Source organism: Ptiloglossa arizonensis, chromosome 12, assembly GCF_051014685.1.
Source record: "Ptiloglossa arizonensis isolate GNS036 chromosome 12, iyPtiAriz1_principal, whole genome shotgun sequence".
In the NCBI taxonomy this organism is placed as follows: domain Eukaryota; kingdom Metazoa; phylum Arthropoda; class Insecta; order Hymenoptera; family Colletidae; genus Ptiloglossa; species Ptiloglossa arizonensis.
In genome coordinates, this window is record NC_135059.1 from 6,993,361 (window position 1) to 7,020,614 (window position 27,254).

The window sequence follows — 27,254 nt, forward strand, 5'->3', positions numbered from 1 at the left end:
GGGGATCTTCTTCTACTCTGTCACCGTTAATTTGGCTTCAAGGGAAAGTTACCTGTCTTTCTTCTCAGCATGCGTTTTGATTGGTGCGAAACCGATGAGCTTCCCTTAAAGCGAGAACGAATCAATTCTGTGCATACGTACACCCACTTCAAGGGAAAATTACTAGCTTTGCACTACAAGATGTCTACCAAGAAGGTCGGGTTTTGGTTGGCAGAAGTGCTAGTAACTGTTTCAAATGGAACGAATTTTTGTGCTAAAACGCTGATACAATGATTGACAAGTTGGAAAGGTCAATTGGATAAATGGTTCACGATATTTTCTTTATTTTATTTAACGGAACGAAAGACTGGCAACCAAATTGAATGATTTGCGATAAAACCTCATTTGTCTGCTGTAATTATTTAGAAAAGGTGGGTCTCACCAATTTTGAACTTTTTAGAGTAGAACATCCTTTGCTAGAAAATTCTAATACTTTGTGAATCACTTTCTTGTTTCCTTGTTTTACTTTTTCACAAGGATTACTTTTCATCAACAGTTTCATGACATTTATTGCAGAATGTCAAAGAAAGGAACAGGAAAAAAGTATTATAATAGTGAATTTTAATAACGATGAAAATTATGTACATATTTACAGTTTTGTAAACGCTTACATGATACGATAAGTACCAGGATCTTGACACACTACTACGTGAGAAACACGTTTCCATTTTTAGCTTATGGTATCAAACGTTACACGATGTCGCACGCGAGTGCAGTTCTGCTTTCGTTTTCTTTTCTTTCATGTTTAATTGCACATCGTCAAACTGTACTTAATGATAAAGGAAAGCAAAATGAAAAAAAGCTGTTTATATTCTTAACAAACGATTTAAGTTATGTCTCAAATTCATAGCAACGGTTTTCGTATTTTGGCGCACATTTATGGCGGTAGTGTGGTACAGGAAGTAAACGAGTAGCGAATAGAATTTCAGCAATAAGCAACAATATTATCAACAACATATAACCAACAACCTTTCTTGTGAAATTGTTTCGCGTAGCAAGACAAGTATAACAAATCGTATAATAAATGAATATAGATCAGAATTGGAATAAAAATATAATTTATCTTAATATTGTCTGAAATGAATGTTAAAAATATATGCCTTGTTTTTAACAATTTCACATTAAAGACTCGTTTAAAACGAAATAAACGCGCCATTTGCGCCCCGTAGGGGCGAATCGATGCACTATGGGGCCCGAGTCAACGTTGAGGGTGAAATTTCATACACAACATGCACTGAACGCATGAAAGCGAAGACAATTTTTTTCTTGAAACATCGACACAACAATATAACACTCTTAAGTATTAGCTCCCGCTTCAAAACGTTTTCCTTAACGCTTTCACGTAATGGCGCGCTTGTTTTTTATTTTAATGTTCTTCAATTCCTCAGACTGAACGAACGTGTTCGCAGAAAGCATCTGCAAGGAAGCATTTTGCGCGGGAAAATCAGGACACGAACACGATAAATCGCACAATCGTCGAATATAAAAATCTAGGTAAAAATATACTCCTGAATGTCATTGTAGCTGAGATTACATTGCGTGAGATATACTTTGAAATTAGTGCTGGATACCATTTACTAGCAGTTTAAGTTTTGAACAATGCCTGAGTTAATTGGAAGAATGTTGTACAAAAAGTAACTGTTCAAAAGACTACAGTGTACAATTGTTTTGGTATTATGTTACCTGATAACTATTTTAACATTTTGTGCTTCAGTTACTTAAAATATTCTACAAAGTATTAACTTAAATTATAATCTAAGAAGAATTTCATTTTTAGAAAATGATACACACTTTAGGAAACTAATCATTATAGACATATTGGTTCGACGAGCCATTATAAATTGTATTGTTGCAAAATAATTATTTCAATGTTGTGCTCCAGTCACTTAAAATATATTTTAAACTATCAAGAAAGTTGGACTTATTCGTGATTAAGAAGGAATTTGTTTCATTCTTAGGAATATAATTGTGTCAGTCACATTGCTTCGATAAATTATTTTACATAGTTTTGGTAGTTTTATCTTACGCAATGATTATTTCAATTACTTAAAATATTTCCTAGGGAATTGTACTTCAATAAATACTTAAATTATATCTATCATGGATACCCAGCACCTTAATTCGCGAAGCTAACTATCAGAAATTGTGCATGATTGCTTTCCGTGGCGTTTGTACGAAACAATTGCAAATTCTCACGATGGAAAAGAACCTTTCCATAAATCTTTCCATTAAATGGTAGAAAATGATATGCCGTACAAAGTGGAAGATTCTTATAAAATTGTAGTAAAAAATAACATGTATTGGTGTCTGGAAAGCAACAAGAACTTTGTAACACTCTGCTAAAAAGATTTCTGGATGATCTAATATACATACGCACGGAGAGACGGATTTATGCTTTCTCTGTACTTCATAGTTTCTCGTTTCTTTGTTTCATTTTTTGAGATTTTGTCTCTCTGTTAATTCCATGGATATGTTTTAAACAAGACTTTTTCCTCCACGCAAGAATACATTTAGAGCCTAGAACATACTTTGGTTTATTACCAATGGCGGACCCACGAAAAACAATTTCTGTATGGAAATCCAGATTGGGAGCTAAAGGAGAGAGATCGACTTTTATTAATGCAGAGCATTCGTTGTTTTCTTAGATATTCTAGAGAGCAAAGGAAAGTTAAGTTAATTGTTGTAGGTAAACTGTTGGATCGCTTACCATTGAAATTATTAAATAAAAATAAATAATTTTTTAGTACAAGTACCGGAAATTTGTACTTTTAAGTAGATAGAGGAGAAAAAGATGAACGTAATATTGATTCGATCGCGATCAAATTTCTCATTTAATTGCATCGAAAAGAGAGGAAGAGCTTTCGATGGATCCACCAATGTTTGTACGTTGACGACGTTCGACGTCACCCTTACCATGTTTATCGATATGATATTTAATTACGATTACGCGGCTTAAAAATTAGTATTAGATACGATGGGAACGATCTCCTAACGTACTCGCTTTACACTCTTAGGAAGCGACGTGAAAGAAGGATGTTATTATCGCGCCAGGATAATCCACGTGATTGGAACGGCGATCATCCATGTAAGTATCGTTGCAATCTGGCCACCTGAAAAGTTAAATTAAGTTAAACGAGAAAATGCAAACAATGTTTCTTAATCAGCAAAGATGAACATTTTTGTTAGATTTTCATCGATTCAGGTTCGCGTCTTACAGTCCCAAACGAACGTTTTTGTCACTCAGTAACTTCGTTTTTATTCGATACACCCATTAATCAGCTCGGTTGTATTAATCGCGATTTAGTTCAATTATGGATGGATTATTTATTTATCAGAGAACGAAATTGAGATTAAACAGCGTTTAATCGCGTTCCAATTAGTCCCTTAATATAATCAGTCTGCAGTATTTGCTTGTATTTCAAGTATCTGTTTAAACACCGACCTTTTCGGGAATTTTTTATCAATTTTATGCACTCATTTGAATTATTCACCGATACCGCGCATTTTAGTTGCAAATTTCATTTGCAAAAAAAATGTTAAAAGCCACGACTTCGTTGACGCGACATTAACGAATAACGAGATCTCAAATTTATTCTTTCAAATTTAATACGTATACATAAATACTGAAACCTTTTAGATACTGGGCGACAAACATTGGTACACAATTAACAAAATTTGTCATTTTCAGAATCTTACGAGCTGACGTATCGTTCGTATCGAAAACTAAAGGGACAGTGAGTTTTGGTCAAGATAAGTGGATTTAAAATTTCAGTATATAAAGTAAAGAATACTTATAATTTAAATAATACTTAATAAAGAGTATGCATTAAAAAATAACTTTCGCGGTCGGGTAGATCTTATCGGACCTAGTACGTTATAATTTTTGGTCTGCTCCAAAGGATGAAAGAAAAAATGAACAGTTGGCGAAACACGATCCAAAACCTGGTCTAAAATCTACAGTGGTGTACACGTAATTACGCACGCGTCGTATTTCAACGCTAAAACCTTCCGTGTATCCGCTATTAGTCTAGCGATGTCAGTAATTTTTTTCGAAGAATTTTAGATCATCGTGTATACATCTGCAGTAGGATTTTTTTTTATTCAGTGGAGAAAAGTACTTACTCAATACAGTAATTACTCAATGTAACACTCACTCGATGTATACTCGACAAATAATATTTAATTTTCTTTCCAACTTCACGTACATATGTGTCCACCATTGTAGGTCCGGGATAGCCAGGAATGGTTCGCGATTTCAAACGCAAACTCATCGATGGTATCGAGGATGTGTTCCAATTTTGGACGGGAGTTTAGGACAACGAGGTGAAATGTCTGGATTGGTAAGCGTGAATACGGCAGAGGTAAGTTTACCATTCGTTAAATCGTTACGAGTGTGGCTTTGCGCCCTGGTCTCGCGGCTCTCCATTACAGGGGCTTTCAGGATCCTCTCGTCCCCTTCCACGCTTTCCTCGTTGCTCTGCAGATAGACGGTCGCTATTGTCGCCAAGCACTTTAGCTTCATGTCGCCTTGTTTGAAGTGTTCGTTCGCAACGCGGAACTCCAAGCCCAGTACCGCGGTTTGCAGACCCTTTTCGTCCACGCCGGTAAGGTGAGGTCCCTTCAGGTACTGGTTATCGGCCTGTAAGCCAACGTCGATTGTTTACCCGTAATAATCGTAACGACGAAACCTTCTCTGCTTCTTTTTCAGAGTTAACGTGGAACAATTGCCGTGTGCCCCGGAGCGAACGAATTTCGCCACGGGTCGCGCGCGGTCGTCGAGCGAAACGCGATTAAGGCACACTTTGTCCTGCGACCCTTTGCAGCACCGATGACTTCTCGTCAGGCTTTTTCGAGCGTTCAGAGACGCCTTTTCTCTCGTTCGCAATTAGCCGGCCAGATGGACGACATTGTTTCACCGGTTCTGGCCAAGCTGAGCGCACAGACTTTGACCGGTACGGTGTCCAGTGAGATATTTCAGGCTGCTACGGTCCCGGTTCTTACAATATCGCTCGATGTTTCGGGTATAAACCGTGACCTTTCGGAGAGAGGATATTTACCTTCTCGCGAGAGAAGACAAAGAGATATTTTCACGGAAGGCAGCATTAGAAATAACGAAACACTCTCGATAACTGTCGCTAAGGGTACACGGTTATTAATTCGTTCGTTACGCTCTCGGTGGACTCTCAGATTGGGATACGCCCAACTCGACGTGTCGCACAGACTGTACCAGGGAGCATTATTTACTCTAGAAAAAAGTTACGAGTTCTGGTAGCAGTCGGACCCAGTATCCTACGGATAGGGGTCTTGGTTGGTGCTAGAGCTGGTGACTTGCTTTTAGAAGGACCAAGAATTCTTCCTGGTGAAGGAAGTACAGCGTGGAGCTCTCAAGGGGAACGAATCGGTCAGTATCGATCCTTAACGATTTTATTAAAATTCAGTAGGTTTGTAGATCTAAAAAAATTCTCGAAGAAGTCGTTTCGCTAGATTACTGACACACACCCTTAAGTGTTCCAACGATATTCTGTAATATTTACAGGATATATTTGAAATTTTCTATCCACGATTTTTCGTGTTTTCTGACACTGTAAATGCCATTCTTTTCAGAACTAAACATTCGAGTTTCACGCTGTATTCTTTGATACCTGCAAGCCTTTTGTGTCTACATCGATTGCTGCGAAGCTTCTATAAAATCTAGACCATCATCGTACTCCGTTACGGACAATGGACAATGTACGTTTATAATGTTATCACAGAATCGACCGTACGGTTTCCTTTGATAGATTATTCTTCAAGATCGGTCTACTACCTCGAGTCCAATATGTTAATACGATTACGAAGTAATCGTGAAATCAATCTGTGTTATATTTATTTTTTATTTACTTTTTCTTTCAAGCTCATTATATTTACGATAAAATACACCGCGGATGATCACGAGATTCACGGTAGCATCAGTGTACCATTTGACGAAACGTTCTAACACCTTTCTGAAAGGACACGGTGTATACTCGGAAGCTTCAAGTAGTATCGACTGGATTGTTTGAGTTAACTCTGGGAAGATAGTAGAGATTGTTTCTCTGGTGGAGTCAACGAAAGAATCGACTCGGGAGACTTACCCATCGGTTGCCCCATTCAGGGAACTCTTCTCCCTTAACCCTTTCATTCCAACTGTAGCTTATACGACTATGTATTTAGAATTGTGAAACAGAGTATCACTGCTATCTATATTTTCACATCAGTGAATATACAGGGTGACCATAAGACGTGCCGTTTGAAATAATTATGAAACGGCAGGAGATACAAGAAAAACGTAACAAGATTACTTCTTCGTCATTTTCCATGTAAAATTTCATAGCGCAAAAGAATAAATATTCTCTTTTATTCATTTCCAGGTCGTAGGAAGCTCACTTTTTGTTTTTTCTTCTTCAATTAAACACTAATACTACCGAGTTAGTTAACTCGCTTAATTAAACACAAATGTTTTTTTCTCGGCGCAATAATTGAACAGCAAAAGAACAATTCGAGGCACTACTTTGAAGCAATTTTGAAACAATTTAAAGTCTTGGAAAAGAAGGAATTATTGTAAAATATAAGAACCAAGTTCTTTGTTAGGTGATTTTATTTACAGGATATATTTGAAATTTTCTATCCTCGGTTTTTCGTATTTTCTGACACTGTAAATGCCGTTTAATGAATAATATTATTATAAGTACACCAAGTAAAAATTAGTATAGTAGTGATGACCAGTAGTCAAAATAGTAGCGTTGTCATTAAGTTCGATATTATCATCGGTCAATTTATTGGTTCACCAAACCCAATCCATCGATTTCGGAACGTATCGTTTATTTGCCTCCTCGCTATTAATGCACAATGAGGCGGAAGGACACCATAGTAGATGGTAATAACAGGCTACAACAGTGTTTCAGAGCTGACTGTGGAAATTTCGAGTATATCGTATAAATAAAATAATTCAAATAGTAGAGAATTTGATTCTCGTGCGATTCAACAATTCCTTTCTCGTGAGTTTTTCATTGTTTGAAAGTTACTTCGAAGTAAAGTCGAGACAGTAGTATAATTTTAGTGATAGTTTCATTTAAAAAACACAAAGAAATTGTGCGATACGACCTTAAAAAATAGAAGAGGAAAATGTTTACTTTTATTTTATTAGATTCAACATGGAAAATAGTGAAAATCTTTTTACGTCTTTTCTCGCACCATCTATCGTTTGATAATTATTCCCAACAACACATATTTACAGATACACTGTACGTTAGTTTCTTTTAGTGTTGTACACGCGTTATCAGCATTAAAAAAAATCGGAGGGTCTCGCTTAAAAAAAAAAGTGCAAACGTTCCCTGTAAGTCTGAGGGAAAATTCGTATAGTAGGATGTCGTTAAACAATTCGAAACGTTGCTCTAAAATTTTTTTCTCTTCGTTCACACTTGCGCATGGCTACGGTCCCGGTTCAGTTACCGGAATCGTTCACGTTCCAGTTTCCCCTCCACGATATATTCTCCTCAAATCGCTTCGATATATTCGAAAATATTCTTCTCTAATTCTAAATTGACGATTTTCTTCGTTGACCCGATAATCGGAGCGCATGGTCGCGTTCGGGTCATACCCCGAGCGTGTATTTAAAAATAGATGAACGTAAACTCTAACATTTTCATTTTATTTCGATTCGTAGAACACACCGGCGCAGATCCTTTAATCTGGGCCATATCTGCCTAGGTATATGCACGTGAATTTTATCGTGGCGATCACCGAACTCCCGGACTATCAAAAGCTCCTACTATCCCAATTGATACACGGACTGAAAATGAAAGTCGTTCGGGTTTTATCGTCGAGTGCTTACCGGATCGTCGTTGATGAACCAAGTCAACAGGGCTGCCGGATTCGAGGGCGCGGACGTGCAGTTCATACGAACAACCTCCCCCACTTGGTAGCGAGGACGACCTCCAGTTATCCGTGGCCCTTCGTCAGGAAGTACTGAAAGGAACGGCAATGTTCTGGCGTTTTTTTTTTCCTTTTTTTTTCATTAACTGCGTTTCCTCCCTTAACGCTAGGGAGCGAGCAGCAGGGACCCCGGGATTCATCGAGCAGAAACAAAGCTCGTTTGTCCCTCGAAAGGCGCGTACACGTCAACGAAGAGCTAATCGTCGAGGCAAACGATCATTCAGCAAATAATTATACATCCACCCAGACGAGGGTTCGATGTATTTTACAAACGTTTCGTACTGTTCGAGTACTTACCGAAGTTTCACGCACGACTAGTAGCACCATCTAGTCGTCGGAAGAAATACAGCGAGGTGGATGCACTCGAGGGATTTGTTCAGTGATACTTAATGGATCTGGGTTAGGCACACGTTTACTTTTTCTCGCGGAACTTTATGTTTTTTTTCTTCTTTTTTTTCACACTCTTAAAGAAAACAACCATCCTCGTAGGGGGTCTTTGTTCGTTTCGAAGAAAGTTGAAATATTTTTTCGAAACAAGGCATCGAACAGTTGGTGTAAGTTGGCGGGGAGATGGACAAAGAAATTAACATTTCCGAAATTTTCGTTTGCTTTAACGAGAATACGAATTGTTCGCTCGAAGGTCGTACCGTAATAGCTTTCTGTAATTTTCACAACTGTACTTTTCTCCACCAAGTGTTCAGAACGTAGAAAGAAATTTTCAAAATTGTTCTCGCGCTGACAATCGGTGTACACGGCGCGTTAAAGATGATAGGTGTTCTCTAAATCGACGATACCGCTCAAGGGTTGCACCGTGACGTTTCTCCATAATTTTCACCACCTCGCTGTACTTTATCCACCGAGTGTACACAAATTCTCCACTCTAATCTCCGGATGGAAATATCGGGTTGTTTGAAAAGTCATTTCGTTCTTTTCGGTGAAAATGAAACACGCTTTTTTTTACAGCGTATAAACATTTTATTAAATTACATATTCTCCATTCTGGAAAACGAAATCACTTTACGAACGACCCAATAGAATCCGTGACGTGACGAGAGTTTTGCTTTCGAGGACGACTCTTAAAGTACGATATACGTAATATACGTAAAGTAGAATGTCTGGATTGTTAAGGAAGTACGAGTCTAACGTACAACCTAATATTTTACACAAGTTTCCTCACCGACCACCGTCATGTCCGCGTGATCAGACACTGTCTGAAAGGCTGGAGCTTCGGCGGACACCTCGCACCGATACCTGCCTCCACTGGTGAGGTTGACGTTGTTCAGCACCACCGATATCTCCGTGGAATTGCGCGTCTGGAAAATCGTGGGAGAATCGGTTGATCATCGCCAATCGACATCGTTGTATCTTCGATCCCGAAGAACACTCACGTTCACGTTCACGCCGGGTACACGGAACGTCTGTACGTTGGGCACGTCCCTGGGTACGTAACGATAAAATTCGTGGCCATCTTTGTACCATTTCACCGAGTACAACGTCTCTTGGTCCAAGTCAAAGTTGCACTGCATACGGACTGTCTCATTTAGAACGACGTGTTGCGGTATTTGCAGTGTCGTCATACGAAGTGCCACGATACCTGAAAAGTTTCCACGATTGTATTGAGATTCTTTTCACTCGTGAGATATCCGTGAATGGTGGATTGACGAAAGAAACGACGTGAAAATTGCCTCGAAGAAGGATTATTCGTTTCCGACTAAATTCTCTTACAGCCTTGAATGGACCTTTATTATTCGCTTAACCGAATTAACACGTTAACTGGTACGTTGGTAGCAAATGAAAATTATTAGGTTGTTCGGAAAGTCATTTTTTTTTTTTGGTGAACATGAAATACGATTTTTTTAGAGTGTACAAACATTTTATTAAATTGTATATTATAGCGTGGTATGAAAGATAAAGGAGAAGTGAAAAAGGAAGAAAGATATTAACAAAATATTCTGGCAGGAAACTTCGGGATCGGATGAGTGTTATTAACATTGATCATCATTTTGTTAATGGCCCCCAAATGATAACTAAATGAACACGAAGAAAGTTTTAAGTTTGGAGCGCCTGTGAGCGGTGACCACCATGACATTCAACGTGTTAACACGTATGTAAGTACTAAAAAATAATTCTATTGTAAACTTCAATGATAGTCAAATCAAATATTATTTTTAAATATACAGGAGATCCTTGGTTGTTCGGAAAGTCATATCGTTTTCCAAAATAGAGAGTATATAATTTAATAAAATGTTTATACGCTCTAAAAAAATCGTGCTTCATTTTCACCAAAAGAAAAAAAAAAGAAACGAAATGACTTTTCGAACAACCTAATATTTTGAAACGAAACAAAAGCTGCAAAACATCTGCGTGAAAAGTGTCTGACCACGTATCGAGACTTTCTACTTCGCGCTGTATACAATGTGGGCGATAACTACCCACACAATCGATCAATGAATTTATTAACTAAGATATCTAATATAATTATTATGGTTAGGGAGGAGATTATAATAATTATAATTATTGTAAAATTGTGAAAAGTATTTAGATTATCTGCATAAGGTGAATTTGGGTCTTGGAAAGATAATATTTTTCAATGTGACAACGTGAATCTTAAATTCACTGCACTATTCTGCCGTATTAAAATAAGTATGGTTTGATAATTAAAGGTCTTGTAGGGGATAAGTGGTCTTTAAGGGGAAAAGCTTGTAGTCATTCTAAAGATGATCGATGGAATTTAAATATTGCATCAATGTGGGAACACCTAAATATCTCCATTATTTAGGAATATTTAAGAAAAATTTTTCGAGGCAAAGTTAAACCGTTCGATGGGACGAACGTTAATATTTTCTTACGAATGTATACAAAACGAGATATTTCCGAATGGAAAACATAAAAAGATACTAGTGTCTATCAATTTCACGAAAATTGTTGTTATACTTTTAATTCAACGATTTAGTTGCGAACGAATTAGACTAATTACCACCAGCACTATTTCACTTCACACTGCAGGATGTTCGATGTTAAGTTTAGTCTTGTTTGGTCGGCCAGTGTTTGGTTTCACTCTCGGTAGTTGTAAATGGGTGTTTTACTTAAACGATGTCTGAGCACGAACAGGTCTTTTCCACTTTATCCTGTATAATACTTGTTACGTCAGATTTATGAAGACCATTGTTTTTTTTTTTTCTTTCGATGCTTCGCGCACAAAGGATCGTGCACTTTCAAGGAGATACCTAACCGCGTTCTAGAGTGTAATGTTATAATTTGCGGAATTATCGTTCTTGTAATGTTACGGTATTTGCAAGATGTCCCACGAAGCACGTCTGTGGCTTCAATTCCTTTTTCACTCGTAATTACAAAACAAAACTACGGTACTCATTTTTCAACTCGATCTTTACCGCGCAGTCAGCGACGATCTAAATGTCTGTAACTGCTTCGCGACTGCATTTTAATCCTCTTACGAGTTAAGCTGAAAATTATCCGTGGTCGAGTGGCAGTACGCAACGATGATCGCGAGACCGCAAAACTCGGTACGATCGTGCATTTTCTGAAATTTCAGTCGACCTCTCCTTCACACAGACATAAACAAATCGAAAGAGAGGAAAGTTATTGGAAACGATACGGAACAATTAAATTGTTTCGCTGTCAGCGGGACGGAATTAGCAAATTTCCGTTCATCGATGCGAGCTCGAACACGGTTTCGCAATGGCGGAAAATCAACGATTTTCAGTCCGGTATTCAGCCGATTGCATTTGTTTAGGGTTATGTATAAATCAGTTTCGCGTTAGTTCTAGATTACGCGTAAATTAGATCGATATTAGTTTTAGATTATATCTATACGATACGTACGTTATTTTCAAGTAACGTCTACATTAAATCTATGTTAAATTTCAGGTTATGTCCGAGTAAGATCCACGTTACTTCCAAGTAATGTGTAAATTAGATCTATGTTAGTTTCAAGTTATGCCCGAGTAAGATTTACGTTACTTCCAAGTTATGTGTAAATTAGATCCTATGTTAGTTTCAGGTTACGTCCGAGTAAGATCTACATTATTTCTAGGTTATGTGTAAATTACTTCTACGCCAGTTCTAGGTTACGCCTATGTTAAATCTGCGTTAGTTTCAGGTTATGTAGATGCACGTTAGGTTTGTGTTAATTCTGGGTTATGTTTAGATTTAGTCTGCGTTAATCGGAGGTTATATCTCAATTAAATTTATAGTGGTTCTAAATTATGTTTCAGTTGTATGTTAGTTCGCAGTGTGTTAGGTTTAAATTACATCCAGATTACGTTTGATCGTACATTTTCTTACCGCGACTTTTTCGTTAGAAACTACGTTTTCCATCCTACCTAATGCCCCTTTGTTTAGGGTCACTCTTCATGGATCGAGTACGTTTCAATTCCTCTACAAAGTTCTCGACAGTCTTTAAATACAGAACACCTCGTCTAGAACATATTTTCAATTTTATTGTCGAATTTCTGACAGAGTTGTCCATTTGGAGCACCTGGTATACATCGAGAACTCTGTATTCGTCCACTTTTTGTAATTCCAGTCGATTTCGTCACACAGGGATAAATAGCAAGAGGGAGGGGTTGGGTATTACTGGAAACGAGATGGAACAATTAAATTGTATCGCCGTCAGCGGGACATAATTAGCAAATGTCTGTTTATCGATGCGATTTCGAACGCAGTACTGCGATGATGGAAAATCAGCAATTTTCACTGGAATATTTCGTCGATTGTATTCGTTATAGGTTATGTTTGAATTAGATCCACGCTAGTTCCAAGCTTTCTATAAATTAGATTTACCTTAGTTTCAGATTATATTCCAGTTCGATCGCATTAATCTACATTACGCACAAATTAGATTTGCATTGGTTCTAGGTTATGTCAAAGACAGATTTCGGTTTACGCGTTAATTATATCTGCACTACTTCTAGTGCTTATGTCCGAGTCGAGTTTAGTTTTAAGTTAGTCCTGGTTTAGATTTAATCTAAAGGTTACAATCCAAATCTCAGGTTACATCTGAATTAGATCTTCAATGGTTCTAGGTTATGTCTATAGTTTGTCGGTTCGCTGTAGATCAGGTTATGTTACATCTGGATTACTTTTTTATTATTTACGGACATTTTTCTACCGAAATTTTGTCATTAACCATACGCATTCTTTGCTCCAGAAAATATTCCTTTCTTTATCGTTATCAGTACCGAATATTTTCTAAATTCACCACAAACTCGTCGACCTTTGTATACAGAATGCTCCGTGAAAAACACCATTTCGTTTAAATTCGTGCATTTTGTGCAATTGCAGTCGACTCCTCATAGAGGCAAACAGTAAAAGAGGGTGTTATTGGAAACGATTCGAAACAATTAAATTGTATCCGCCGTCAGCGGGACGAAATTAGCAAATTTTCGTTCATCGATGCGAACGCGGCCGGATGGTGGAAAATCAGCGATTTTCAACCCGCTGTTTCGGTAACTCTCTTTCTCTCTCTTTCTCTCTCTCGATACAATAATGTAAATTACAAAAACAGGCCCACTTTTCCAAGCACAAAGTGTTAAAACCATATCGAGGGACTGCTCTCTCGTGGTTCCCCCTTTATATTCTATTACTCGTATTCTCTGTTATTCGCTACGCATCCGGTGCACCGAGCGCTACTTGAAGCGCAGTTGCAGTTTTTCGAGTGGCCTTAATCAAGTTGCATCCTCGAGCGTGTGTGTACGCGCGACTCTCATTTCCCCGCGATAGATCGCGTTTGATGCGTACCGGATTACACACGTACAACCGTTACGAGTAGCTTCATTTAGTTTAATTTCGATATGCGTTTCGTATCCTGAAAATACCTGAATAATTGTAAATCCTTGATACGTTTGGATGTTTCGAACGATAATTGGTGAAAATTAGGTCTTACGTATTTCCTGATACGCAGCGCCGAATTTCTGACAAAATTAACGAAGCTTCGCATTGTTCGTTCATTTTGAAATTTAACGTTCGAAAACATGAGAGAACAATTTTGTTTGTTCTACGAAAAATGGAGAATTTTTATCAGGACGTTTACCTGGCGAAAAATTCTGCATACTTTCGTACCTCTATAAGTGTGACACATGGAACTATAATTGTTGAAAAGCAAGTCTTACGTAGATCCGTTAGATCGGATCCAGAGATCGATCTCTCGCGATGGTATCGATGCTTTCACGTCCCTGAAACTTCTAACTCGGGTTCGTGATTTCTTAAAACTTTTCGGTCTCGCGAGAAGTAGGAAAAATTGAACGAGAATCTTAGAAACCGTGGTTCTCGATGTTTCCCTTCGAGTGTAGCAAAATTTTATCGAGGGCTTTAGAAGTTAGATCGATCGCACTTGATGAATGGCTTCGGTGGACTCTAAAGTTGCAGATTGATATCTGCCGTCGTTTCAGAGGAAATTTGTAACGCTTTATGTAGGTCAGCCTGTATGTATCGTCGTATTTTCGGATGTGTCTAGTCTGATCTAGTTTCCCCGGCATTTATTGGGAACGTTTTCTTCTGTTTACCAGCGCTCCGCGAACACGATAAAACGCGTGGCTTGTACATCGTACGGGGAAACGTAACAGTTTCGTGGATCAATTTAGACATCCATTTTTCCTAAAACGAAATAACCGATAAAAATATTCAGTCCAATGGCAAATCGTGTACACGTAGGATCCACGTTTTCGAGTACGGTCTCTTTTCTCGGAATATCGTGCAACAATGTCCAGATTGTGAACTGTTAATGAAACGTTCGCGATTGCTGGGATGTATCTTTGCGGCTTGTCGAGAGGTAGGTGCTCGACGTCGCGACGCTGCTCGCACGTGCTCGTGACGGACGCCGACACGGTCGATTTAATTAAAGGCAATCGGACGAGGGTTGGACGAGCCTGTCGAGATGGGAGGTTAATCAGCAGCCGGATAATATATACTCTGATTATTTACCGACTATATTATCGTTGCCCGTTTCGCGCTTATGCTGCGAATTAAACGCTACACAGCTACCACCGTTAATTTCCAGCTCGCGTGTCCGAACCGTATTTTTTCCAGGCACGAATTATCGAATTTTCTGCCAGACTCGCTGCAGGGAATTCAAAGTCATCTGTAGCGGGTGTACTAAATGGAAAACTCTGTCAGAGATTCGGTGTCGAATTTAAATAACGTTTGTGGCGCACCGAGCGCCAACAATTCAAACGCTGCGAAGAAAGTTTCTTGGAGAATTTTTAATAAATTTGTTACGTACAGGGTAAAACTGAAAGAAAACTTTTAGAGAAGAGAACATTGTATTTGTTGGGTTAATGAGAAATTATTGGTATTTGTTGGATTAATAACAGACGATTGTTCCTTGCCTTTACATTTAGGGTTACCATTTCTGGATCGGAGGAAAAATGTATGGAAAACATTTTTTGAAAGACGAAGGAGGACATCGGGAGGGGGTATAATTTTATTACGTCCGTAAAATGTAACGTGCATTCGAAAAAATAACAAAATTTCAAGAATATAATACAAAACACAACATTTTCATCGAACGACCAGCACTTTCAATCGATAATATCGCAAAAATCAAAGTATATTACAAATTCAAGTAGGTAATCGTATACAGTAGTTTTGTAATAAACGTGTACGAAATGAACGAATAACCAGACATTTAACAAAATCGGTAATACGAATATGAATATAAAATTTGAATTGAACGAATATTTTGCCCTATTTCGAAATTTGGTTAAGAAATTTTCCGTTCCTCGCATAATAGTAATAAAATTATAAGTAAAGAGTGTAGAGTTGATTTCGATAAGTGAGAAGTAATGGTACATGTGTGGTTTTATTGACCCATAATTAGTACACGTATCGCTAAAAGGGGATGGTTGGTAACCCTATTTGCACCGAATGTGTTTACATATACACACATTATACATTACCAAATTATATATTTATCTTTGCTCCTGCGTATCATATTTTATTTAATTCACCATTATTCGCATTATTATCGTCGATCGTGCACTGCTCTTTTTAAACGTCTATAACCTCGTTAAATGTACAAACCTGAGGTGTACAATTTGAGAAAATATAAAGGAAAACGATCGATTTTTTTTTACGATTTCTTTAACATAAATACAAAGAAAAAAAAAACTCGATTTCATAAATGTAAAGAAAAAGAAATCGATTTTTTTAACACGATCTAGAAGCATATTTGGTTTTCGCGTACCTTCGATTCGATCGCGTCCGCAGAAATGTAAGTGGAATTAAACGATACGACGAAATCGCAATTATCCACTTAAAAGCATTCGTCCGGGGCACTCAAAAACGCAATCAGGCCGCGAGAAACGAAACCCGTCGGGCGTAATTACCTTGTTTCGGGGAATTAGAAGGCCGAAAGAATGAATGAAACGCGCTTTGGCGGGGACAGGAAAGGGCGGTCTCGAAGCGTATTGTTTTATTTAAAGGGACGGCCCCGGAGCTCGCCGTGAATCGCGGGCTTTATTGGAAATTTAGCCAATTAGAGTACTTGAGTTAACGACCTATCGTAATACGCTTTCGCGAGGCTGCCGCCGCGCCGGTTACGTTCGTTGTTCCCGTTTTTAAAACGAACGTGACATCACGAACCGCTGGCTTTTACGCGTCCGTGTGCATATCTGTTCGTTTTTCTTGATTGGAAACGGTCCTCGAAGCGGTTGACTGACACTCGCGTGACGTCTGAAATAAAAAAAAAAATCGACGACCGTGGCTTGCGCATTCCCGGAATGTTGACAAATTTTTGGAATTTTACCGGTGGTCTCGCACCGCGGTACCGAATAGTATTATAGGCGACGTCCAGATGGACCATATCGGAATTGATTTAGATGTAAACTAGATACGAAGTAGGTATATGGTCCACGTTCAGCGTACACAAGTTAGAACAGAATCGTTGGTCAGGATTGGATCAGATGTAAATCCAATTCGGTTCAGATCCAGAGTAGACTTTGGCCAGAGTAACGAGTAAAATATCAAGATCGATTAAACGAGCGGTTCGTGGGGGACGCATGGGGCCCTAGATCGAAGATTTTGGTAAAAATAATGGAATAGAATTTAAAGAGAAAAGAACACGGAACGATACATTCTAAAGTAAAATTTCAACGATTTATCGAGGCTCAATGAACTATTCGAAATTACACACGATGGTCCGTGTTTATATGGGTTCGATACCATTGATCCACACGATCGATTTCGAATAAGAAAGAAAAAATAAACAGCTTTCGGTACATCATTCGTTAGCTAAGAATTATTATTCGATTTATATGAAAATGGAATAAACATTTCGAGCGAAGAAAAGTCCGATGTTCGATCGAGTAAACGTCCCGATAAATTCCCGTATGGTGTTTTTATGCGCCGTTTATTATTCGAATCAAATTTTGTCCATCTCTGACCGCTGTAGGTACACGGTCTATGTTAGATCTGTGTTAAGTCGAAGTTTACACAGGTTAGACTATGTTTAGTCGGGCCAAGTGTACATTAGGTGCGAGTCTAAAGGGGTTCCGTTAATTTGAACTAAATTTATGTTAGGTTCTCGATTAGGACCGAGCGGAGTGTTTCTAAAACGTCCGTGTCACGACTAGTGCGTCGAGATTGGCGATTAGAAAATTTCGCGAGCAGAGAACGGGCCAAAAATTCGCAGAACGGAAAAATCGCGATCGAACGAATCCACCGGCGCGATTCCTTTTACGCGGAACTTTTATACAGAGCCGGGAATTTATCCACTTTTCCGCTTATCCTCGAGGTCTTCCGCGTCCCGAGAATCCTATTTCTATCCTCGACAAAGCGGATCCTATCTAAATGTCTGTTGGTTACCGTATTACCCGCCATTCTCTCACGGAAACTCTCTCGCGCTTTCTGCACGGGAAGGAAATTTGTGCCCGACCCTTTCGAACGGGAGACGACGGTGAACCGACGCACTCGAGCCTTGCCGGAAAATAGAGTTTTAATTCCGTTGATATTCTCGAAGCAGTTCCTCGTGGAAATAATTTGCTCGCTCGTTTACCATCCGGGGGGTGGTGGGGGACCGAAAGTAGCCCGGAAACACGATACGTTTCGTCCTCACGACGTAGAAAACAAAGACAAAATCGTGCCCCCTTTTTCGTTCGAGCCATTTTTACGATACGTTGCTCGTGAAACAGGTCGTTCCGTGTCCCGATATAATCATAACCGCGATTCCATCTTGTAGCTTCAACACATCGGACGAGTGAAGCACCGCCTTTGACCTCTCTCGGCCTGTCTTTCTCCTTCAAGATAATTACGAGACACGATACTTTCGTATTTCTATACTTTCATTCTTAGTGTATCGTTCCGTGTATCGTTGTTGTTGTTATTATTATTACGAATAATCGTTTTAATCTTGGACGAGCTTTATTCAATTCGTAACTTTCTCGACCGTTGTACTCGTAGGTAAAGGGAAATTGCAACTCTACCGTGATTTCGTTTTCCAAAATGAAGAATATATATAATTTAATCAAATGTTTATACACTCTAAAAAAATCGTGTTTCATTTTCACCGAAAAAAACGAAATGACTTTCCGAACAACCTAATATATATATATGAAGATAATTTTTTTTCATCGTAGATCATTTTCTCCAACGTTATTGCTGTGCGAAGGAATTTTTCATTTTCATTGTACCGATTTCTACCGATTACACACGTGTTCAACAAGTGAGTTTGTTTGTGTTTTCGTTCTTTCATTGTTATTACTATTATCGTACGCTGAATTTTGGACCGCAGAGGACCGAAACCTTCGTGGAAAATATTGTAAATTATGTAAAGCTGATCAAACGCTGCAACGATCGCTTATAATTTTACATTATTATCATCAACACGACACCATTTTTCGACGAATAAGTAACTCTAAATTGATAAACTTAATTCGAGTTATACGCGAGACATTAATCGAAACATTATCGGTATAAAAATGTTAGAAAACAAGAAAGTTCGAGTTCACGGTCATTTCAAGATTTTCCTGTTTCGGTGATTAGACAAAAGGACAACGAACGAACAAACCATTGATCCAACTCTTTGTTATCGTAGCGTCGACTGAACGGAAATCCTACAAAACATTCGTACCTGGCCTCGCGATTGTCTCGGAGTATCGTGTCCTAGAAAGGTCCTATCTTGATCTTATTTTTGGACTTTTTGACCTGCGACGGTGTAAGCAATCGTTGACAATTATCTACCATCCAGGTATTTCGAGCCGGGTACAATCGAGCAATTGTTACCGTGTTCCAGAAACTTTCAACTTGATCCACGATATTAGTTTAATTTCTTTTCACGTGGAAATTTCACCCAAGTGGGTAACAGTCATCGAGGGTCTCGGATTTTTGAAGAATTCAAACGACAGCAAGGCAGTTAATTGCCAAAAAGTGCAAGTAACAATTATCGAGGGTCTCGGATCTTTCGAGAATTCGAACGACAGCTAGGTACTTAATTGCCAAGAATTGCGCATAAGTGGATGACAATAATCGAGGGTCTTGAATCTTTCGAGAATTTGGCCGACAACAAGGTGCTAAATTCCTAAAAAGTGTGCGCAAGTAACAATTATCGAGGGTCTTGGATCTTTCGAGAATTTGGAGGATAACAAGGCGTTAAATTGCTAAAAAGTGCTCGCAAGTAACAATTATCGAGGGTCTCGGATCTTTCGAGAATTCGAAAGACCACAAGGTAGTTAACAGCGAAAAAGTGCGCGCAAGTAACAATTATCGAGTGTCTCGGTTGTTTCGAGAACTCGAACGACACCGAGGTGGTAAATAGCCACGTGTCTAGTCAGAACAGTGGGCTTTATTATCCGTGCGATCCGTCTTCCGACTCATTTCCTCGTGGAAGAAGGAAGATCGACGCTCTCGGGGCGCGGAGATTAAGCAAATTACAACACGCGCGTGACATGGATCGATGACGGTGAAATGTCGTGCACGCATTGTCCGCACGACGAACGCGTAGATCGGAATCGTACAAACATTCGAACAATGGGAATGATCGCGTGGACGGTGGCGTATACCCTCAATATTGACGTCGCAATATCTTCGTCGAGTGACGTCGTAAAGCGCGGACGCGCGGCCAACGCGATTGTCCGGCGTTAAATGTTTATTTACCGCTGGTACCGAGTACCGTGCTCGCAAATGTTTAGTCAGTTTCGATCGGTGTTCGGAGCCCCGCGGGCACGACGAACGTGTGCCCTTCTGCGATGGAATCTCTCCGTCGAACGAAGACAATTACGCGAGAACGACGATACGATAGACGATCCATCGAAGTCGCGACGAAGTTCGAAATAAGCGATCGCGTCACTCCGGGACCAGTCCCGGGAAGAATCCTGCCCTCGAATCGAGATCACGGTTGCGTCAACAGGAGTACCGAGGGCGCACGTTTAGGACCAATTGGAACTGTGGATCGAGGACCAATAGGAGCTGTAGATCGAGGACCAATAGGACAATAGATTACGAAACAAACGGACGCGTGTTCGGGACTAGAACTATACAGGTTACGGATCGAACAAAGGCCGCGTACTCCGGAGGTCAAAGATCGCGAGATCACCGGTGGTACGGCGTACCATTGAGGATGCACGAGATGGAGGAATCGGTTCGATCGATGCCCACGTAAATCGGAAACTGGTGATTGTACGTTTCTACGGATACCGTAGCACGATGAAAATCAACGAAAGGATACTCGCGCGGTGTACCAACCACGAGACGTTCTCCATCCGCAAGGGGGTATCGCTGAACGATCACCGGTCCAACTCGGATCTACGCTTCGATCGTTCAACGTGTCCTCCGAGTGGAAGGTCCGCGAATCTTCGGTGGCTGTGCGAGCAGCCGACCTGGTCGAGCGTTCAACCCCATCGGAATACACCCAGAACGTTCGACAACCGTACCGTGCGTTCGGTAGCTGGATCCGGTTGGTCGTCAGACCGACGACCGTCCGTCCGTCCATCGCCTACCTGAATGAAGCACGAACGCGTAAAGCGCCACCAGCCTGGAGAGCAGAGTCCCGTGGATCATCTCGAGCTGCATCCTCGACGGCCGAGCCCGTCCCATCGATCATGGACGTGATCCTGAAATCTCGCGTTCGTAGCCGTCACTGGCCAGCAGCCATGGTCGTACGCTCCGCGGCTAGCAGCTTACCAGTTACCACTGTACACGCACACGCCGCGCTAGCGAAATCGATCTCTCTCGCTCTCACGCGCGCACAAACACTCTATCTCGTTCTACACACGGTGTGCGTAGTCTCCTCGTCCGCGTCCCCCGTTTTCTCGGACGACGCACGACCACCGCGACGATCGTGGAGAAACGTCGACGACCTTCGTGGACGGTCAGCAGGTGTCGGACCGGCACATTATCGTCCACGTTCCACCTTGCACTAATCGAAAATCTATACCGTGGCCGTAGAGAGTAGCGGCCGCTACTGCGGCATCGGGGCACACACCAGCAGGAACAGGAGACGCCGGTGTGTTGCTGGCTGCTGCTGCTGCTACCACTGACGCTCGCGATGGTGGTGGTGGTGGTGGTGGTGGCGGTGGTGGCGGTGGTGGTGGTGGTGCTGGTAGCGACACAGCGGACCGTTGGTGCACGGTGGGGGTTGTGGGCGCGCGGGGCGGAAGAAGGGGTGGCGGAGGACCACCCGGGAGCAGAGCGCCAGAGACGAAGACAGAGATAGGGAGCGGAGCGCGGCGAACGACGGAGACGGGGCGAGTTTCGAGTCGGTTCCTGGGCGACTGCGCCGTTCTCCAAGTCGATGATCGCTGCAAAATTCACCGTCTCGCTCTGCCGCTGCGCGAGGGAACCTCTTTCGCTGCGTTGCGTGTGTGCAGGCGCTAACGAAATTGGGGGAAATACGCTACGCTCCGGGCGAGACTCCCGGCGACTCTTCCGTCAGGAATTATGCGGATTTTTGGTGCCGGCCGATTGTTTCCAGCCGTGTACCACGGCTCTCGGCGTTCACATCGTCAACCGGGCGCAACCCGGACCTCGAATCCTTGTTACCGTAATTGATTACGATGGGTGGCGGACGGTAACCTGTCCGCGTGCGTATCAACGCGACAGTTTCCCTCGCAGTTGCCGATTCTCGTTGAAAAATACTCACCGGCCGGTAAACCGGGACGGGATGAATCACGTATCTCGAGCGGATTCATACTTACTGGTATTTTTTTCGGGTACGTGGTTCACCCTGGACAGTTCCGCAGGGACGAACCGATTAGGTTCGTTCTAGGTTATAACTTCGTTCGGTGAATTTTCTAATCGCGTTGTAATTTCACTGTACTCGTCTCACCGCGAGTATCGAAATCGAAAGGCGAATTTTAAGATGCGAAATGTAAGATCAGAGTTCGAAGCTTTTGCTTTCGGTAGCTGAAGCGATTGTTTTCAAACTCGAACTTCTTACTCACCGTATCTGGAACGTAACCCATCGTTGTGTGTAAATTAATAATGGTAATTGATACCGTTCCTTTTGCAACGTGCGAAAATTATTAATCGGTAGAAGGGTGTTTCGGAGAATGGTAAACGCGTACCATAAAGAATCTTTATTTTTCACGAAGTACACGTTCCACGAGCGGATAAATAAAAATATAAATATTCCTACTATTTGGATTGCTAACAAAAATTACATCTGAATTTTTGAAATCGATTTTTGGCCAGCTTTTCGGGAGAAATACTTCACTGGGCGTCGGTCAGTCGCGCGATCCGAGTTGCAACGATCCAACAAAGATATACAGGGTGTCTCGGTAATCGTCGTTCAATTTAAAAGAAGATAAAAGTACAAATCGAAAATCTAGTATGAAATTTGTTTGCACGAGGATCCGTTATCGAGAGAAACGACGTTGAAAATCTGTCGGGTATGCCAACACTCGACTAATTTTAGCGATTAACGATCGTCTATACGAGGACTGTGTTTAATTAGGTTAGAAATGAAATTTATTAAAGCGATTGTTCGCAAAGTTGCTCACGTTGCGGCACACAGAGCTGTATATGAAATTTATAATTAATCGACCGTTACGCATACTTTACAGATTGCCGAGGTTATTTTCCTCGATAAGAGAGGTAAATATATTGTATTCTGTTTTTGCGATTGCCTTTTTTTTCCGCTAGGAACGATAGACACTCTACCCGTACGAATTTAAGGGGGGGAGACTCGAATAAAACGTAGAAATAAAAGTGATTTCGAAAATTTTTTTATAACGTAAAGAAAAAATACCCGGTAGATGGAATCACGCATCGTACGAACTGAAATCCTGTGTAAAAAATTGAGAATTAACGATAATTCGTCTGTCGTGAAATTTCTCTCGAATCTCCAAAGAAATTTCAGAATCTCTTATCATCGTTAATTTTATATTTTTTAAGTAGAATTTAAATTCACACGGTAGACCTACGGAGAATAATCTTTGTTGCTTCGCGAAAAGTCGATAGATTGTTACAAAAAAGGGAAAAATAATTATATCTTGGAGTGTTAAAGAACATGTATGCAAAGTGACGAAAAATTTCATCGAGATTTTACGTTAAGTAAAAATTGCCGAAAATGATTATTTTATTCGAACGTTTCATTCGAGTCGTTTAGCGTTTAACGTTTAGCGACCATACCGTTAGAAATGTATTCTCCTGTCTGTACATCGTGTGGTAAATTGTGTCTATGTTAATGCAATCTACCTTGTCATTAACCGTGTTACCTTTTACTACGCGGAGGAACAGTTTTTATAGTAATTATTTTCTGCTTCGCGGAGGTCTTAAAAATTTGAACATTCAACCCCATTTATTTTAAAAACGAGTAGCCACATGTGCTTAAAAGCGGCGCACTCCTCAAGTACCACCACGAAATCTACAATTCGAGGTACGTTTTATTAAAGAAGCACGTTTCCACTTCTGGTCTCCTCGTGAAAAGGGGCGACCGATGAATCTTTCGTCCGATGTCGATTTTATTCTTCTTGAAATGTTCCGTGTAACAATCCAAGGGTGATCTTTCGTTTGATTTCAAATTTAATGGAAAGGGTTTAAAATGAAAATCAAAGTTGTACCGGGGAGAGTGTTGAAACCTCCGATGTCTCTTTTCCAAAGGCAGAGGTGACTTTTCCGACTAGTCTTCGCCCAGTTTACAAAGCAAAAGCAATTCAAGAGCGGCTACGGAGCGACATCGAAAACCGTGCAGTGGAATTCGACGATACGGTTACGGTGTTTCGCGAACGCGTTGAAAATTTATTTAAAAGGACGTTGGATAAATCGAGAGAAAGAAATCGGGAAACGAACAGGGCCAAGCAAATGGCCGAAACCTCGAGCGATAAATAAAAGTTTCGTAGAAAATCCGAAACAGTGTGCTGCTCCCGTTACCAACAAAATTTACACTGTTGAAGACGATTCTACATTGCTCGCGTACACAATAACAAAGAAAAACCCAGACGCGTCACGTCCGAAGAAGCCTGCTTTTATCGCTGAAAAAATCTTACCGACCTCGCGTTGTTGTAAACGCTGTAAAAAAGAAAAAGAAGAAGACCAGACGCGTTACATTCGAAAAATATGTTCCTATCACCAAAAAAAAAGGAATCTACGTACTTTACTTTGTTTACGCACACACTGGGTACAAGTTACGAAAATTACTATTTCGTTATATTCTTTAAACCAGGAACGTTATTATGGTGGTTTGTTCCCAACGGGACGCCTTGTACAATAATGTTTACGACTCGACGTGAATTTAGCCCGTGTTGTCACCGGGTAGGGAAAAATTGCCGGAGAAGCGTGTCCTATCGTGGCTAGAAAATCGCGTCTATTAATTTCCTCGTGCGGGTCGATTCGATTTTCATGCAGGAACAGATACATCCGGTTGGCGGGTAGAAGAGATCGGTTAAGGAAATTCGGGATATTTTAACCGGCGGTTACTTGGGAAATTATGTACTCCGTGGGTTTCGCCTCGATTACTCGCTGACCCGGCACACTTGACCTTCTTCCGGTGGCCGGGATACGCGAGAAAAACGCCAGATAGACGAGCACGATAACGCGAAAGTTAGTTCCCGATCGTCTAAGGGCGACTTCGTCTATATTTTGCTTAGACCAGGGAAGATTAATCAGCGATTTCGCGGCCGTTAATACAGCCTGCACACGGTCCCGTTAATTGGTCCGGTGATTATCGAATTCGTTGTTACACGAAAACTTGCCGAGCACTCTTTCGTAGTCGATCGAGGGATCAAAGCACCGTGAAATCCGCGCTCATCGAATCCACTTTAAGAGGGTTTCGAATCTTCGAACACTCGCCGAATTTTGAGTAACTAGGACGGCACAGAGTCGCCGTACGTGAAAAACTGAAATACGAATAGTTAACGAATTTCTGTGAAATTTGTACACGTTTCGAAAACTTCCGACAAGCCGTACAACTTTTGCTCGAGAAACTTTCAAATAACCTGCTCGACAAAAAATATGGGGTTACCTATCATATATGTATGTATGTATGTATGTATGTACAATGTGGAGTAAGTGTAAAGTAAGGACGTAGAAGTAAAAAAGAGTCATAGTTTTTATATAAACAATTACATTTAAATATACGGAAGTATTGTACGAGAATCGCAGTGGTAACGTGGAGGCAGGAACAAAAGTTAATTGTAACGACATTTATAATCGTACGGTACCATTAATCGGTATACCAATATTGTCATGAATTTTTTTGTAGGAATCAATTCAGGTACATCTGAAAACGTGATAAAATTTCAGATGTTTTAACTAAATTAACCGTCTACGTATATTTAAATTAATATTCGTATATTTTTAAGCGGATTCTAAATTTCTTTTTTTTTCGTTTGCTACACCAACAAAAAGTTTCTTCGTTGTTACTCCACTTTTGTACTCTGCACGATAGAGTACTCTTTGGATGATTTTTGGATGTACTTCTTTGCGCATATATTCCCGAACTTCCGATGCAATTTCAGATGCACTTGTAACTAGTCTTTTTTAACGATTCGTACAGTTTTGCAATATTCCCACATATTCGTATCTCTCGACTATGCTTTGCATCGTCGAGCTGCTCCGTTTCGCAAATTTTCAAGATCTATTCAAGAACCGTGATACATTCTTTTTTTTTTATAAATTTATGATAATCTTTCGTTCTTCAAGATCGTTCGCTACGCGTAATATTTCATCTCCTGTATACGAAATTAAAGTTTAAATTATCGTTAATCGAAAAGCGCTAATAAAATATGAGTTCCAAATTTAACTTCTGTTCCTACAAATGTTTACGTATAATATATAATCCGTTATATAAAGTTTGTTCGCAGGAATACTAGCCAGGAAGAACAATGAAGTAATACCGAGAATGCAGTGCTCTTTCACTTTATTAATACACTTACCACTACCGAGTAAAATACAAGCATTTTTGTGAACACCTTTTACACAATGGGCTACAAATTATAAGTAAACATTGTAGGAACAAAGGTCAAGTTTACAGTCAATACTTTATTAACACTTTTCAATCAGAGATAATTGGTCAAACGTGGTACTCGCACGTAACGAGTCCCTCACTTGTCGTTAATTACTTCGAAATTTTACAAAGAAATCTTACCTACGAATAAATTAATTTCACAATTAAATCAACGTAATAATACCACTCGAGGCATTCAATATTTTCGTCCAATGTACCTTTGCAACTATATTATTCTCGTAACTCAGTCTGGAATCATATCGGACGGTACATCGAGATGTACAATATCCCGAAAGAAAGAAAAGGAAAGAAAAATAGATTTTTTAAATTATATTTAAAAACCGGCCAACATCTTCTAACTTTTTAATTACATTAAATAGCAGGTACCGCGGTCTCTGGGGACGACACCGCAATGATCGACACAAGAAATATCATCGATACTCTGGTCCATCCGGTGTTGTCTTTCTACTCGTCGCGCATGCATATTTCGAACACGATTGTCTCGCGAACGAAGCAACGTGCGTGAAAAATTCTCACCGCGTTCCCGATGTAATTTTTTCACGGACAACCATCGCACGAAGGTACCGTCCATTACGGTGTGTACATCCTGTACACGGTGGCCACCGGTCAAAATGTCGCGTAGTTTCGTGCACGCGTCCCTCTATTTGCCAGCGGGGGTGCGCGGACGACGTTATTAAAATTACGCGCGGCTAAGCACGCGACTGGTTCCCTCCGCGTTGGGAATTTTAAGTTTCACGGAGTTCCGTGAATAACGTGGATAAGCACGTTACGCGAGCGAGTTGGCGCGGCGGTGTTACGAAGGGCGGCGCGGACGTCTACGGGAATCCACGGGGAACGAGCAAAT

The 27,254-nt window shown here is 40.4% G+C and overlaps 2 protein-coding genes across 4 annotated transcripts; one reads left to right on the forward strand and one right to left on the reverse strand.

Annotated features, from left to right (window-relative positions):
* Positions 1 to 3,010: 3,010 nt before the first annotated feature.
* Positions 3,011 to 21,466, reverse strand: LOC143152986 (cell adhesion molecule 2-like). 3 transcript variants are annotated; one of them, XM_076323672.1, is made up of 6 exons: positions 20,943 to 21,466; positions 9,381 to 9,586; positions 9,170 to 9,305; positions 7,892 to 8,025; positions 4,411 to 4,678; positions 3,011 to 3,149 (listed from the first exon to the last, which is right to left on the reverse strand). In XM_076323672.1, exons 1-6 carry the CDS (start codon positions 21,037 to 21,039, stop codon positions 3,079 to 3,081), a joined length of 912 nt encoding a protein of 303 aa, XP_076179787.1. In that variant the 5' UTR covers positions 21,040 to 21,466; the 3' UTR covers positions 3,011 to 3,078. The 3 variants fall into 3 exon arrangements, with proteins under 3 accessions (XP_076179787.1, XP_076179788.1, XP_076179789.1); XM_076323673.1 differs by lacking the exon at positions 20,943 to 21,466 and adding an exon at positions 12,336 to 12,614; XM_076323674.1 differs by lacking the exon at positions 20,943 to 21,466 and adding an exon at positions 12,298 to 12,303.
* LOC143153402 (uncharacterized) lies at positions 4,937 to 5,690 on the forward strand. The gene is made up of 3 exons (XM_076324523.1): positions 4,937 to 5,060; positions 5,180 to 5,440; positions 5,644 to 5,690. Exons 1-3 carry the CDS (start codon positions 4,937 to 4,939, stop codon positions 5,676 to 5,678), a joined length of 420 nt encoding a protein of 139 aa, XP_076180638.1. The 3' UTR covers positions 5,679 to 5,690.
* Positions 21,467 to 27,254: the final 5,788 nt, after the last annotated feature.

What these genes read in the sequence shown, in the direction of transcription:
- LOC143153402 (XM_076324523.1), top strand. Translation starts at nt 4,937, where the DNA reads ATGGACGACATTGTTTCACCGGTTCTGGCCAAGCTGAGCGCACAGACT. An exon ending in AATATCGCTCGATGTTTCGG is followed by an intron (nt 5,061 to 5,179) that starts GTATAAACCGTG and finishes ACTGTCGCTAAG; the next exon opens with GGTACACGGTTATTAATTCG. An exon ending in CTCTCAAGGGGAACGAATCG is followed by an intron (nt 5,441 to 5,643) that starts GTCAGTATCGAT and finishes CATTCTTTTCAG; the next exon opens with AACTAAACATTCGAGTTTCA.
- LOC143152986 (XM_076323672.1), bottom strand. Translation starts at nt 21,039, where the DNA reads ATGGGACGGGCTCGGCCGTCGAGGATGCAGCTCGAGATGATCCACGGG. An exon ending in GGTTCATCAACGACGATCCG is followed by an intron (nt 4,679 to 7,891) that starts GTAAGCACTCGA and finishes GTTGGCTTACAG; the next exon opens with GCCGATAACCAGTACCTGAA. An exon ending in TCGTAACGATTTAACGAATG is followed by an intron (nt 3,150 to 4,410) that starts GTAAACTTACCT and finishes TTAACTTTTCAG; the next exon opens with GTGGCCAGATTGCAACGATA.